The sequence below is a fragment of the Phodopus roborovskii genome, unplaced genomic scaffold (assembly GCF_943737965.1).
Source record: "Phodopus roborovskii unplaced genomic scaffold, PHOROB, whole genome shotgun sequence".
NCBI classification, from domain to species: domain Eukaryota; kingdom Metazoa; phylum Chordata; class Mammalia; order Rodentia; family Cricetidae; genus Phodopus; species Phodopus roborovskii.
Genome location: NW_026125538.1, coordinates 2,085,694 through 2,100,147, shown reverse-complemented (window position 1 = coordinate 2,100,147; position 14,454 = coordinate 2,085,694). Strand labels below are relative to the sequence as shown.

At 42.1% G+C, this 14,454-nt stretch overlaps 1 protein-coding gene across 1 annotated transcript; it reads left to right on the top strand.

Annotated features, from left to right (window-relative positions):
• The first annotated feature begins 543 nt into the window (after positions 1 to 543).
• LOC127216261 (olfactory receptor 10G2) lies at positions 544 to 1,500 on the top strand. Its single transcript, XM_051176883.1, has one exon. It carries the CDS (start codon positions 544 to 546, stop codon positions 1,498 to 1,500), a length of 957 nt encoding a protein of 318 aa, XP_051032840.1.
• The last annotated feature ends 12,954 nt before the right edge of the window (positions 1,501 to 14,454 follow it).

Sequence of the window (14,454 nt, the reverse complement as noted above, 5' to 3'; positions counted from 1 at the left end):
TAAGTGACAAAGATTGTGCAGGTGTGTCAGAGCACACTTCAAAAGAGCCTCATGCACTGACCAAACACAAGGTGAGACCTGATAAGGTGGTGAAGAAGGGCCAGACACTGCATATTTTGCATGCTATATGATTCTTAGCCAAAGACAAAGAGGTAGCATTGCAGAGAGGTCAAGTGAGAAGGAAAGTACATGTGATGCTAGGATGTTACTTCCACTCTGCCCTACATTTGCTTTAGCCTCCCCTCATTAAAATCCCTTCTGATTGGCATTATTGGTCCATCCTATGGCTCAGGGGTTCTCCTTTTCCTTCATCTGTACACTATTGTTTCTTAGTACCTCTCACTGGGCAGGATGTCCCACACATCTACCAAAACAGCCAGCCTCAGGAAGGTTTCTTATCTTTCACACTAACTTTTCAAAGCAATTTACACACATGTATTTCTCTCCTGTTGGCCACTAAGCATCAAACAAAATCATTGTCTTACATCCTCCCCTATTGTAGTTCCCATGTCTAACTTCAGGTTCATCTCAACAGACTAAGACATGAGAAGAAACAGAAACACATCACTAGACGCTGTGGTGACAGAGTTCATTCTCCTTGGCTTGGCTCACCCTCCAAATCTAAGAACCTTCCTCTTCCTGGTCTTCTTCCTCATTTACATCCTGACACAGCTGGGAAACCTGCTCATTCTGCTCACTGTGTGGGCTGATCCCAAGTTACATGCCCGTCCTATGTACATTCTTCTAGGCGTGCTCTCGTTCCTGGACATGTGGCTCTCCTCTGTCATTGTTCCTCGGCTTATTTTAAACTTTACTCCTGCCAGCAAGGTTATCCCATTTGGTGGCTGTGTAGCTCAGCTATATTTTTTCCACTTCCTAGGCAGTACTCAGTGCTTCCTCTACACTTTGATGGCCTATGACAGGTACCTGGCAATATGCCAGCCTCTTCGCTACCCTGTGCTAATGAATGGAAAGTTATGCACCATCTTAGTGGCTGGAGCTTGGGCAGCTGGCTCCATCCATGGATCAATTCAAGTCACCCTGACCTTTCGATTGCCCTACTGTGGACCCAACCAGATAGATTATTTCATCTGTGACATTCCTGCAGTGTTGAGACTGGCCTGTGCTGACACAACAGTCAATGAACTTGTGACCTTTGTGGACATTGGGGTAGTGGCCGCCAGTTGCTTCATGCTGATTCTGCTCTCCTATGCCAACATAGTTCATGCCATCCTGAAGATACGCACTGCTGATGGGAGACGCCGTGCCTTCTCCACCTGTGGCTCCCATCTCACTGTGGTCACAGTCTACTATGTCCCCTGTATTTTCATCTACCTTCGGGCTGGTTCCAAGAGTCCCTTGGATGGAGCAGTTGCTGTATTTTACACTGTTGTCACTCCATTACTGAATCCCCTCATCTACACCCTGAGAAACCAGGAAGTGAAGTCTGCTCTGAAGAGGCTAAGAGCAGGGAGAGGGAATGTGGATGGAGATAAGTAGCCACTGGCTCAGGGACCACACATACCATTATCACTGTCATGTTTTTAACTATTGCTTGTCATGGGACAAATGCTCAATAATGTTAATGGTTTAAACTAAACTAAGTTTAATTAAAATTGGAAAAAACTTCCTATCATAATCTTTTCACTCTAACTTGTTTTAGAACTAAATGGACACCTTACTTTTATTATCTCTAATAGCCTTTTAAGAGGAAAATGCTTTATTATTATTTATTATTATAGGCTAAGGCAGACACTAATGTATCTACATCTTAGCAAGTACATCATTATATCAGAAGCCTTGAAAGGAAAATAAAATAAAACAATATTAGCCAAATTCCTGTTTTCACTAACTTGCCTTTAGTCAGGCATCTCCAAATTCTTTTGATTTTGCTTGTACATGGCATAAATATTCCCAAGCAGCTTAACTTGAAAATCCTGAATTATTTTGGTAGTTAATTTTGGTTGTCAACTTGACACACCCCAGAGAAAAGATGCTTATTGAAGGCTTGTATCTATCAGATTAGCCTGTGGATGTGTCTGTGGGCATTTTCTTGATTGCTAATAAGCAGATGAAGGCCTAGCACACTGTAAGCAGCGCCACCCCTGAGCAAGTGGTCTTGAGTAGTGTAAGGAAGGTTGCTGAGCTAGCCAGTCAGCGGCACTCCTCCACAGTCTCTGCTTCAGGTCTTTGCCTCCAGGTCCCTGCCATGAGTTTCTGCTTTAACTTCCCTTGATGATGAGCTACAAGCTGTAAGCCAGCTAGATTCTTCTCTCCTCCATGTTGCTTTTGGTTAGTCTTTTATCACAGCAACAGAAATTTCAGTAGGACAATCATTAACCGTTCCTTCCTAGTATTTACCCTCCCCATATGCATACATACCAAACTCTGTCTAACTACTCACTTCTCCTTTTACTTCTCATTTTCATCACAGTCAAATTTAATTTTTGTTCAAGCATGATAATGTAGGCCTATGACCACAGCACTCAAGAGACTAAGCATGAGGATCAGGAGTTCAAGACCAGCCTGGGAAACATAGAAAGTTTGAAGCCACAAACAGCAATCCACCACCCTTAGTCTCTCTTCAGTGCTACAATTACATGCATAAGCCACCATGTGTTGTGGAATATTACTTTAACTATGGGTGTGTTACATTGTTTATGTTGAATTTATTTAATTATGTAAAGGTGTGTTGCTGTTTCCTTTTGCCTACCTAAGACATCTGATTGGTGCTAATAGGTAGGCAGTAGAAGGACAGGCAGGGCTGGTAGGCAGACAGAATAAGTAGAAGGAAGAATCTAGGTTCAGAGAAGAAGAGAGGAGAGAACGAGGGAGAAAGAGAGGGAAATGCTGGGAAATGCCTAGGACCAGACAGACAGACAGACACAGAGAAGGACACACAAAATGGACAAAAGTTAAAAAGCCCAAGGCAAAATGCAGATGAAGAGAAACAGGTTACTTTAAGTTATAAGAGCTAGCGAGAAACAAACTTAAGAAAAGGCTGAGCATTCATAACTGATAATAAGTCTCTGTGTCATGATTCTGGAGCTGTCTGGTACCCTAAAGAAAGCCTGCTACAATCATGCCTAGTGTCTTAGTTAGAGTTTCTATTGCTGTGAATAGACACCATTACCATGTCAACTCTTATAAAGGAAAACCCTTAATTGGGGGGTGTTTTACAGTTCAGCGGTTTAGTCCATTGTCATCAGGGCAGGAAGCATGAAGGTAAACAAGGTACTGGAGAAGTAGCTGACAGTCCTTGATTTCTACATGAGTATATGAAGGCATCAGGAATAGAAAGTGACACTGGACCTGCATTGAGCATCCAAAACCTCAAAGCCCACCCCCAGTGGCACACTTCCTCCAACAAAGCCACGCCTCCTAGTAGCACTTCTCATGAGCCTTGGTGGGCCATTTTCATTCAATGGCCACACCCAGTTACCATAGTTACCACAGACCTTGTGACAATCTGTCATATATGACATTCAAGATGTCATCTTTTTACTGGAGTAAATAAGTTATGAACCTCATGATAGACACGATATTCTTTCTGTTTGTACTTGTTCCTCATCCATAATAACTAGTAACCAAATTCATTTTTTTTCCCAAATAAAAAACACAGCTGGATGCTGGAGAGCTGGCCCTGCCCCTCACCTGGGCAACGCAGGACAGTTGGCCCTGATGGCACAGGTGCAGGGAAGCAGGCAGGCTGATCAATACAGCTACCATCCAGGCCCAGATCAAGGGCTCTGAGTTGGCCCAACTCAGTATCTACACCATCTGTGATCTGCTGGAGCACATGAGAGGGCCAGTCCTGCAGAACCAAAGCTGCAGGGTGTCCATGACACAGAGCAACAACAGGATATCCAAGAGGAGTCCCAGTCAGGATTCACTATTGATAGTCTAACAGAAGCCAGAGGCCATGAACTCTTTGCAATGAACATTTGCAAGTAAAGATGTTTGGGCAAAAGGGTATACTGTGTGACACATCGAAGCTTCCACTGCAAAAATTTGTTGTTATTGTTTTGCTTTACTTTGCTTTGCTTTGTTTCCTTTGTGGTTTCGAGGGTGAAGAGCAGATATGGAGGTACAAAGAGATGAGTGGGTTTGGGGCACATGATGTGAAATTCACAAAGAATCAATAAAAAGTTTAAAAAAAAAAAAAAACACTGTTGGCAAAGTGTCCTAAAATGTTTGTTTAGAAGTTAAGACACTGGGCTGGAAAGATGGCTCAGTGGTTGAGAGCACTTGCTGCTCTTGCAGAGAAAGTGAGTTTGGTTGCCAGCACCCATCTTGGTGGCTCACAACCACCTGTAACTCAAGCTCCAGGGAAATATAACATCCTCTTCCACTCATGCATTCACACTCATATGCATATACCCATGCACAGGCACACATTCACACACAAAGTTTTAAAATCAGATAAGTATTTTAAATGAATAAAATAAAGCCATCATGCCAATTGGTGTAGCAGTGGCGTGGCTGCTGTGGGTTAATCTCTGACTGGATCTGAGCCCTGCTCCACAGGAAGGAACTAATAGCTGGTACTATAAACCTATCCTAAAGCTGGGAAGATCACAGGCCCTGGATCTACTAACTTACTCCTGGTGTTTTGCTAAGTGGGCATGTTATCAAACTGACTTCTAAATATTTATGTTTATACCTATAGATTAGTGCCGATCTCACCTTTGATCAAACAAGCTGCTATTTGCAGCAGTTAATATAAAGATGCATAAGTGGTCAAAGCACTCAGAATAATTAACTGTTTTGAGTTCATGTCTAAACAGGATGTCTATATCACCACCACCACCACCACCCCATGCAAGGCTTTGGGAACATGGAGGAGGAACCAGAGGAACATAAGAGCTAGAGAATGGGAAATAGTCATTCGAAATGTTGTTTTTAGATGTGACAGAACCGTTGAAACCACAGGCTCTGATGTAGGTACCTGCACAAGACCAAGTATAACAAATCTCCATCATGAATGGGAAAACTGGTCATGAAGCTCAACCTTTACCTAGATAGCTATTGGCAGTTCACAGCTGCTGGGAGAAAGAATCATTTCTCTTCAATGATGTAGCCATTGGCAAGCTGCCCATTCCCAAATGAATGGTCCCATTCATGCTCATGCAAGCACTCCCTGATTAAACTCAGAAAGTAGGACAGTGAAAGAAGCAGTGCAGAGAGAGTAGGAGGAAAAGAAAGGGTAATACAGATGAATGTGATCAAAATATAACAAATATGTAAGTGGAATTTGTTGTACGGTGTTTTACCAGAGAAGACTGTTCAGACACAGGTTTAAGCCAATAGAAAGTCTATTAGCCAGCCGCAACTACACTGGGTGTTCAGGATCCCAATGTAGCCCAAGCCTTTCTCAGGGTCAGCTTTTAAGCACAAAAACAATGTTTTGGGTTGGCATATTTCAGTTAACAAGAACAGTTAGAAGAGGAATTATAGAAGCCAAAAAGCAAGGTTAGCACACTTAGAGACTTTCCCGGAACTACGGACTTTGATGGATTAGGGCTTTGTTTTCATTTTGGCAGGTGATACTGTCTACATGCTGAATTTTACAGCCTAAATGATACTTCCATCATGGAGTTTGTTGTGCTGAGGTATGGGGCCCTGTTACAGAACTGTCAAAGGATTTTTTTCCAAGACAGGGTTTCTCTGTATTGCTTTGGAGCCCATCCTGGAACTAGCTCTTGTTAGACCAGGCTGGTCTTAAACTCACAGAGATCCACCTGCCTCTGCCTCCCCAGTGCTGGGATTAAAGGTGTGAGCCGCCCGGCTCAAAGGATTATTTTTTTAATTAAAAAATAGAAATAAAATCAAGACTAAAAACAGTTATTCCTGTTACGTGTCTTATTTTCATCTGGAAAAACTAGAGATTAAACCAAAGTAACTGGAGGCCAAAGACTCAAGTGCATGCACTCTAAACACATGGCAACTAACTTAAAGCATTTCTTCACTTGCTATCAGTTTTACTCCTTTGTGTGAATGATGTCATGGGGGAGACTCAAAATTCCTGACTCCAAAAATAAATTAGTATAACACTACTCCATGTTTTACAGGGAGACCATAATATCAGGATGCAGAGGTGATCAGAAAAAAACAACATTGAAACACAGCAACAGAATCATACGTCAAGCTTTCAGCATCTAACTGGTAAACAAACTGTGTATTTGAAAAATATTAAGGCAGACCCCAAAGGATGGTAAAGTGGTTCATTTGTGAGAATCTGGGTTCAATCTTCAGCACAAACAATAAACAAATAGAATCTAGAAGTCTTGACAGGTTCCTTCATGTCATAAAGTCAATGTTTGAGACAATATCTTGAGACCATATAAAAATTCATCCACAAAGTGTAACTGCTTTCAGAGTTATATGTACAAATGCCAAGCTAATCAATCAATAAAGCAAGTGATTTTGTGTTACTGGGTTATTAGTAATAAGTCTGTCTCAACATAGGAAACTAGTGAGGGCCAGTATGGTGGCTCAGATGCTAAAAGTGCTTGCCACTAAGCCTAATGATCTGAGTTCAATCCCTGAACCCATACAGTGGAAAGAAAAAACCAACTTTTACAAGTTATCCTCTGCCATGCAAGCACATCATGTGCACACACCGTGACATACAAGCACATATGTGCCTACATAACATACACATGCAATTACACAAGAATAAATTAGTGTTTTTTAAAGTTTTTAAGAAAATAAATGAGTCAGCTGGTCACAGGACCTGCAATCCCAGCACTTGGGATCACTACTATGTGTGTAAGATCAGTCTGGGACGAGGCCCCTCCCAGAGATCCGCCTATCTCTGCGGGTCCACTCGGAGTTCCTGCGGGCAAGATCCTTGACCCCCAAATCTGGGCCCCTGCCAAAGAACGAGGTCTCAGCTGGAGAGCGCCAGTTTCCAGTGAGAACCCACTACCCTGCAAAACCTTCTCAAGTTCCAGACCAGCCCTCGTCCTCTTCTGCCGGCTATTGGCCAGAGGTGAGTCTGGGCCCAATTGGAGCTACCTGTCCCCTTCAACCTCTTTTCCCCCCTCCCCCGCCTGAACTCCCTGGATTGGCCCCTGATCCTGCTTCTCCTGTCTCTGGTCCCCATTGAGAGCACCCTTGGAGCTCTGATACACCCCCACCCATCCCAACCTCCAGCCTACCCCCCCCACCCTGTGCCCTACCCCACCTACGGTCCTGCCGCTCTGGTTGAGCACTGGGACAGAGGGTGGAGCCAACAGTCCACCCTACTTCGGAGACCTCTCCGAGCAACTCCGAACAAAGGAGACCTGACTATCCACGTGGGACCACCTGTAATTTCCACCAGCTTGGTCCCTGACCCCGCCTCCAGTCCTCTGCTGGAGTCCCAGGCCCCTCCCAGAGATCCGCCTATCTCTGCTGGTCCACTCGGAGTTCCTGCAGGCAAGATCCTTGACCCCCAAATCCGGGCCCCTGCCAAAGAACGAGGTCTCAGCTGGAGAGCGCCAGTTTTCAGTGAGATCCCACTACCCTGCAAAACCTTCTCAAGTTCAAGCTCAGCCCTTGTCCTCTTCTGCCGGTCATTGGCCAGAGCTATTGGCCAGAGCTATTGGCCAGAGGACCACTGTGAGTACCTGCTGGTATCTTCTTCTGGATCCTCATCCTTGACCCCATCCCTGGATCCCTGTCTGCAGAGAAACCTCCTAGAGAGCTTGGACCACACAGAGCTACAGACATTGAATCTTTGATCCACATAAGCCCATCAGGGAAGGACCATAGAGAGAGGGAAGAGACACCGCCAACACCTACTGGAAGAAACTATGGGAAGAAGGCAATACAAGAGAACACCTAATAACAGAAAGACAAACATGACACCACCAGAATCTAGGGAATCTACACCAACTAGAATGGAACACAACAACAAAGCAGAGGAAGCAGAAGGGTACAACTTAAAAATCACCATCATAAAAATGATAGAGGCCCTCAAAGAAGATATGAGAAAATCCCTTAAAGAAATGGAGGAAAAAACAAACAAAAAAGTGGAAGAAATGAACAAATTACTTAAGGAAAGTACAGAAAGCCAAGAAAAAACAATTAACCAGGTGAAGGAAACGGTTCAAGATTTGAAAACCGAAATTGAGAAAATAAAGGCAACACAAATGGAAGGAAAGCTGGAAATTGAAAAGCTGGGCAAAAAATCGGAAACCACGGACACAAGCATAACCAATAGAATTCAAGAGATGGAAGAGAGAATCTCAGGCGCAGAAGATAAACTAGAAGAAATAGATTCATCGACCAAAGAAAACCATAAATCCAACAAATCCTTAACACACAACATCCAGGAAATGTGGGACACCATGAAAAGGCCAAACCTAAGACTAATAGGCATAGAGGAAGGCGAAGAAGCTCAGCTCAAAGGTGCAGAAAACATATTCAACAAAATCATCGAGGAAAACTTTCCAAATCTGAAGAAGGACATGCCCATGAAAGTACAAGAAGCATACCGAACCCCAAATAGGCTGGACCAAAGAAAAAAGACCCCTCGACATATAATAATCAAAACACCTAGCATACAGAATAAAGAAAGAATATTAAGAGCAGCGAAGGAAAAAGGACAGGTAACATATAAAGGCAGACCTATCAAAATTACACCTGACTTCTCCATGGAAACCCTCAAGGCCAGAAGGTCCTGGATAGATGTTCTAAAAGTATTAAGAGAACACGGATGCCAGCCTAGGCTACTATATCCAGCAAAACTCTCAGTCAATATAGATGGAGAGAACAAGATATTCAATGACAAAACCAGATTTTCCCAATATGTATCTACAAATCCAGCCCTACAGAAAGTATTGGAAGGAAAATTCCAACCCAAGGAAGGTAACTACACCCACAAAAATGTAGGCAACAGATAATCCAACTTCACCAGAAACCTAGGGTGAAGCAGAACAAATATATTCACAATACCACTGCCAACATAAACACTGAGTCGAACTAGAACCCAGAAGCAGATGGAGAGGACAAGACCATGCGGTAGAAGTACATAGAGACAGCTTACCTGAACAAGGAGGAGCTAAGGGCCACTAGACTGATAGCTGGGAAGCCAACAGGGGACTGACTCGGACCCCCCCTGAATATGGGTCTCAGCCAGAAGGTCTGAGCAGTCTAAGAGACCTCAGACAGTGGAGCCAGGATGTATCCCTGGTGCACAAAAGGACTTTGGAAACATATCCCCCACGGAGGGATAACTGCCTTATTCTAGAGATAGGAGAGAAGCCCTAGTCCCTACTTCACAGGACCTGTCAGATCTACATGACCCCAACTGGATGGCATTCCCCTACATATGGTATTGTGGTGGGGGGGTTGGGAGGGGAGGGTGTTTAGAGTGCATGGTGGAGGGTAGAGAGGGCAAAAGGGAGGGAGGGCTGGAGGGGAGGGAGGGAGGGAGGGAGAGGGAACTGGGATCGACATGTAAAATAATAAATTAAAAAAAAAAAAAAAAAAAAAAACGCTTTGACTCCAAAATTTAAGTTGAAGAACAAGTTACTGGGGAAAAGGATTTCTATTTTTGTTTCCACAGAAAATGAAAAGATGTGGATTCCTTCCAGACTAATGTGGTTTGATCACACCAGACCGCCTGAAACAGAGTACAAGCTGATCCTACATTCCAAACAGCTGGACAAAACAGCCCTACAGACTACAGCTAGGATATCTGAATCTTCTTCGAATCCCCTAAGACAGCGCCCCTTACCAGCAGGAAGTAGTTTGGAAAGAACGATGCCCAAATTCCCAAATATTGTGTATAAATGTTTGTTTTCATTTAATTGGACTTTGTTATATAAAATTAAATAAAAAAAATAAATAAATAAAAAAGATCAGTCTGGGACATACAGTGAGACTCTATCTCAAAGACAAGAAAGTGGGGGGAAAGAAGGAAGTCTAAAATACCACTTCCTCTCCCATAGCTCCTTTCTTCTTCCTCTTTTATTTCATCCGCTTTCAGATAATTTTCATTCATCTAAAAGAACTATAATAATTTATTCTACATATAGAGGATTGATGAGTCTCTTGATATCTTGCAATATTTGACCACCCAGAAAGCTTTACTTTAGCAACCTCACATTTTAATGAAGTGGCCCCATTACCTGATTTTGAGAGAAGAAAATGGACAATTGCTAGAGTTTATTAACAGATACTTGATTTTTGTCACCAGCTAGCTTCATGTCCTTGGACAGATTAGCTGTTTGTTTTTTTTAATCTTGGTTGCTTTATACACTAAGTAAGAATATTAATGCAACTGTTAAGAGCTATTTAAGTGATATAATTAATATAAAGTATCTAAAATATCAATGACATTTAGTAAGTGGTAACTGTCTTATATAGGGTTTCTACTGCACTAAAGAGACACCATATCCAAGGCAACTCTTATAGAGGAAACCATTTAATTGTTTAATTGGGGCTGGCTAATGGTTTCAGAGGCATGAACATGGTAGAACATGGCAGCATCAGGCAGACATGATGCTGGAAAAGGAGCTGAGACTTCTACTTCTTGATGGGCAGGCAACAGGAATTGAACTTAGACACTGAGCATATCTTGAGCATAGGAGACCACAAAGCTCACCCCTACAGTGACACCTTTCCTCCAATGAGGCCACACCTACCACAATAAAGCCTGACCTCCTAATAGTGCCATTCCCAACGAGCATATGGAGGCCAATCACATTAAAACTACCACAATGACTAAAATCATCACCTTCCTTACCTGGAATTTAAAGAAGGATTTGTCCTAACAGATTGCATTAGCTATTTTTCTATTGCTCTGACAAAAACACCATGACAAGGGCATCTTAGTTTTAAAAAGCAGTTAATGCTCATGATTTCAGAGGCTCAGAATACATGACATTGGAGCAAAGGCATGGTATCAGGAACAGTTGAGATCAATTCTTGATCCACAAGTAAGAGACAGAGAGATAACTGGGATTAGCACAAATCTTTTGAAACATGAAAAACAACCCACCCCCAGTGACACACCTCCTCCAACAAGTCCATATCTCCTAATCCTTCTCAAATAGTTCCACTAACTAGGGACCAAATATTCAAACATATAAGCCTATGGGGCCCATTCTCATTCAAACTACCACATAGAGGAGCAAGTGTTCATAGTAGATGTGAATCCAGAAAGTATTATGTGAAGAGGCTATTGTTCTCAGCAGAGGATGGAGTGATATACTAGAGAATGCGTGAATAAACTAGACAGATGGAAGTCACATCAGCAACAGGCAGCACAGCACAGAATCTTTGCATGTTTCTGAAAGAATCAGGAGGTTCAGATGCAGCCACTGAAATGTGACCCAGCTGTACCAAACTCTAGTTCCTAGAATGTTATCATCTCCACAAGGTCCTTCATTAGCAGGAAATCCTGGACACCTGAAATCCTTCGTGCGTCTTTATTTGAATGTATACTGACAAGACCAGGATGGCCTGAGGGAAGATTTACTCTTTTGAAGATGTTTCCCAAGTAACATAAAAGCAAAGAATGTGAACAGGAGAAGGGTACTCCCTGATTTTTCCTAGATGCTCTTTGATCTGATCATAATTGTCACATGCCTCAGTTTACTGGGCCTATGCAAGGTCTAGGGGCCACCTATGAGAAGAAGGAGAGCTTACTGACCACCACAGCATCCCACTCAAGAGCACTCAGCCACTTTGACCTCATACACATGTCAGTGAATGAAATAGCTCTCAACACAAATGAAAGACTTGGTTTATCTTGAAGCCAAATATGAGAGCCAGGAAACACAGACAATAGGTTAACCCAAATGCCATGTCTCAATGGTGTAGCAATTTCACAAAGTTTTTATAGTAATAGAATAGAGAAGCCATAAACCAAGATGCTGTTCAAATACATTGGTGGGTACATTAGATAGGTGGATTATAGCAAGATAGGCTATAGGCTTCAGATGCTATCTGATGTCATTCTTGCCCTTTGGATAGTGGAATCTATGGATCTCTTTGTACATTCCAAAGGATTTACCCAATAGTCACAAACTGTATTATATCTCTATAGAGGAGGGCACTAAATGGCTGTTAAGGGGGCTAGAGATGCCCCAAGATGATTTAGCTCTGGACTTGCAATATTCCAACCTCTCCACACCACTGAAGTTTTAATTTGTCAATCAGAGTTTACAGCTGTACCTTCCCAGGCATTCTTGTTCATAAATAAGTTCTAGGAGTTTTGCTCCAACTTACTTTTTTAAATTATAGTTTTATAATTTTTTTACATTTAGAATAACTGAGGAGCCTTTTTATTTATATAGTAGTACCCAGGTTCTGCTGCCAGAAACTCTGGCTTAATTGATCTGAGATAGTACCTAGACACAGGAATTTTAAAACATGACTCTCCTGCAGAATGGAAACAATTACTCGAGAGGACCAGACAGGCCTCAGGGAAATCTCACTCTCCAACTTGAATCTTGATTAACAAACAGAAAACCATGACTAGTTCACAAGTCAGTCCACAGCATCAAAAGGTCAGATCCTCAAGCCCAGACTATAACTCCCAAGGTAAGTTGTCTAGATCATCAGCTGTAATTCTTTTTCTTTCAGTCTGACTACTGATAAATTGACATCAGCAAGGGGCCTTCTTTTCAATACTGTTAACCAAAATGTATATCCATCTAACAGAGGAAATTCTAAACTTCTTAATCTCTTCTGAGGTTCTGAAAGAAAAGTAACAATAGACACCAGGTGACCATAGCATATCACAAAGATATAATTTAATTTAAATATTAGTTGTTGCATTTTTAAGGTACTCTGTCTCCACATTCAGTGACAAAGGGATTTCACAAATGTCAAGATACAGCTCAGAGAATAAATAGGGAAGAACTGGGACAGAATTAGGAAGTGAATATAGAAATCCCTGACCAGAAAGCATTAGCCAAAGAGAACAGTAAGGCAAGGAAACTGTGTGTAACCATTGGAACTATGGATCAATTGAAAATATTACACACATAAAATCCAATAATGAATAGAAATTAGCATCTGGCAGTCACCATAGAATGTCAAAGTACACTTAAAAATTCTCCATGACTCAAGGCAAAAGTGGAATATCAGAGAGGAGTATTAGTGGGGGTCCAGTTTTAGTGGTATATCAAAGCCAGAAGCCTTGAACCTAACCAACAATTCATTGCATGGTGAACACTTGCAAGTAGTGCTTTTTGGACAGATGGATATACTTTATGATAGATAGCAGCTCCGAATGCCCCTAGGATGAATGGGGAAGAGATGGAGAGGTGGGAGAAACAGAGGAAGGAAGTGTTTTTCCTTCTTTTATTATTGTTCCTTAAATCTTATTTTATTCTTTTTTGGCTTTCCTTAGCAGGGGAGGATGCTACAGGAGTGAGGAGCAGATTCAGAGAGACTAGGAGATAGGCAGGATTGGCATGCATGATGTGAAATTCCCAAAGAATCGATTTTTTTAAATCAGCAAAGAGAAGTGTGAAAATACACCTAGGAACTGAACAAGGCATGCTAGGAGACCTGAGATGGGATAGATCCAGCAGCCAGGTCATCAGGTTTCATATCCTGTACCTCTACCCACACACCCCAACTGTTCTTTCCTTATTTAATCTCAAATGTCAAGTTCCCAGACAACCTGGTCCTGCTCTATTCTTGTCCTAGATCATTTTTTTCTCTTACCCTCTCCTCTTCTTTTTCTTCTCCCAAAGAAAGTAGACTGGCCTTGGTGGCTCAGCACCCTGAAAGAAGGAACTATTGTATATTATCCAACTCTTCAGTCCACCTTTACCAAAACCTCATCGCCTCACCCACGCGTTTGCCTCTTCTGTTCATGCCCCCTCCACTACTTTTCATCAACCCAATACTTACCACTTGTCTCATGTGTTTTCCTTTTATTCTGTTTGTTTCCACTCATATCCATGAAGACTAGTATATTGGTGCACACAGTATTACAAGTGTTCCTCACTCTGCACAATTACTGACACTTAAGTGGTGGTTGCTTCTTAGTTAACTCTGTTTTCATACTGAGTCTACCCTTGAATGGTTAGTTCCAGACAGTAGTATATATTTAGAAGACGTGAAGATAGATCCCAGCACCCTCAACACCACTCTGACAAAAGAAAATGCCTCAACTTAGGACAATTTTGGCTTCATATAACATCATCTGTGAAATGAGGCAACTGAAAAGCAATTTTGATTCTGAGTATTTATTTTTACTTAATCTTTCTTTACAGATATTTTTATGACAATTTCATTTGTGATTTTTTTCTTTTGTTTTTTGAGGGGGTTTTGTTTTGTTTTTGTTTTTGTTTGGCTTTTGTTTGTTTGTTTGTTTGAGGCAGTGTTTCTCTGTGTAGCCCTGACTGTCCTGGAACCTGCTCTGTGGAGCAGGCTGGCCTCAAACTCAGAGATCCTCCTGCCTCTGCCTCCTGGGTGCTGGGATTAAGGGTGTGTGCCACC

What these genes read in the sequence shown, in the direction of transcription:
- LOC127216261 (XM_051176883.1), top strand. Translation starts at nt 544, where the DNA reads ATGAGAAGAAACAGAAACACATCACTAGACGCTGTGGTGACAGAGTTC.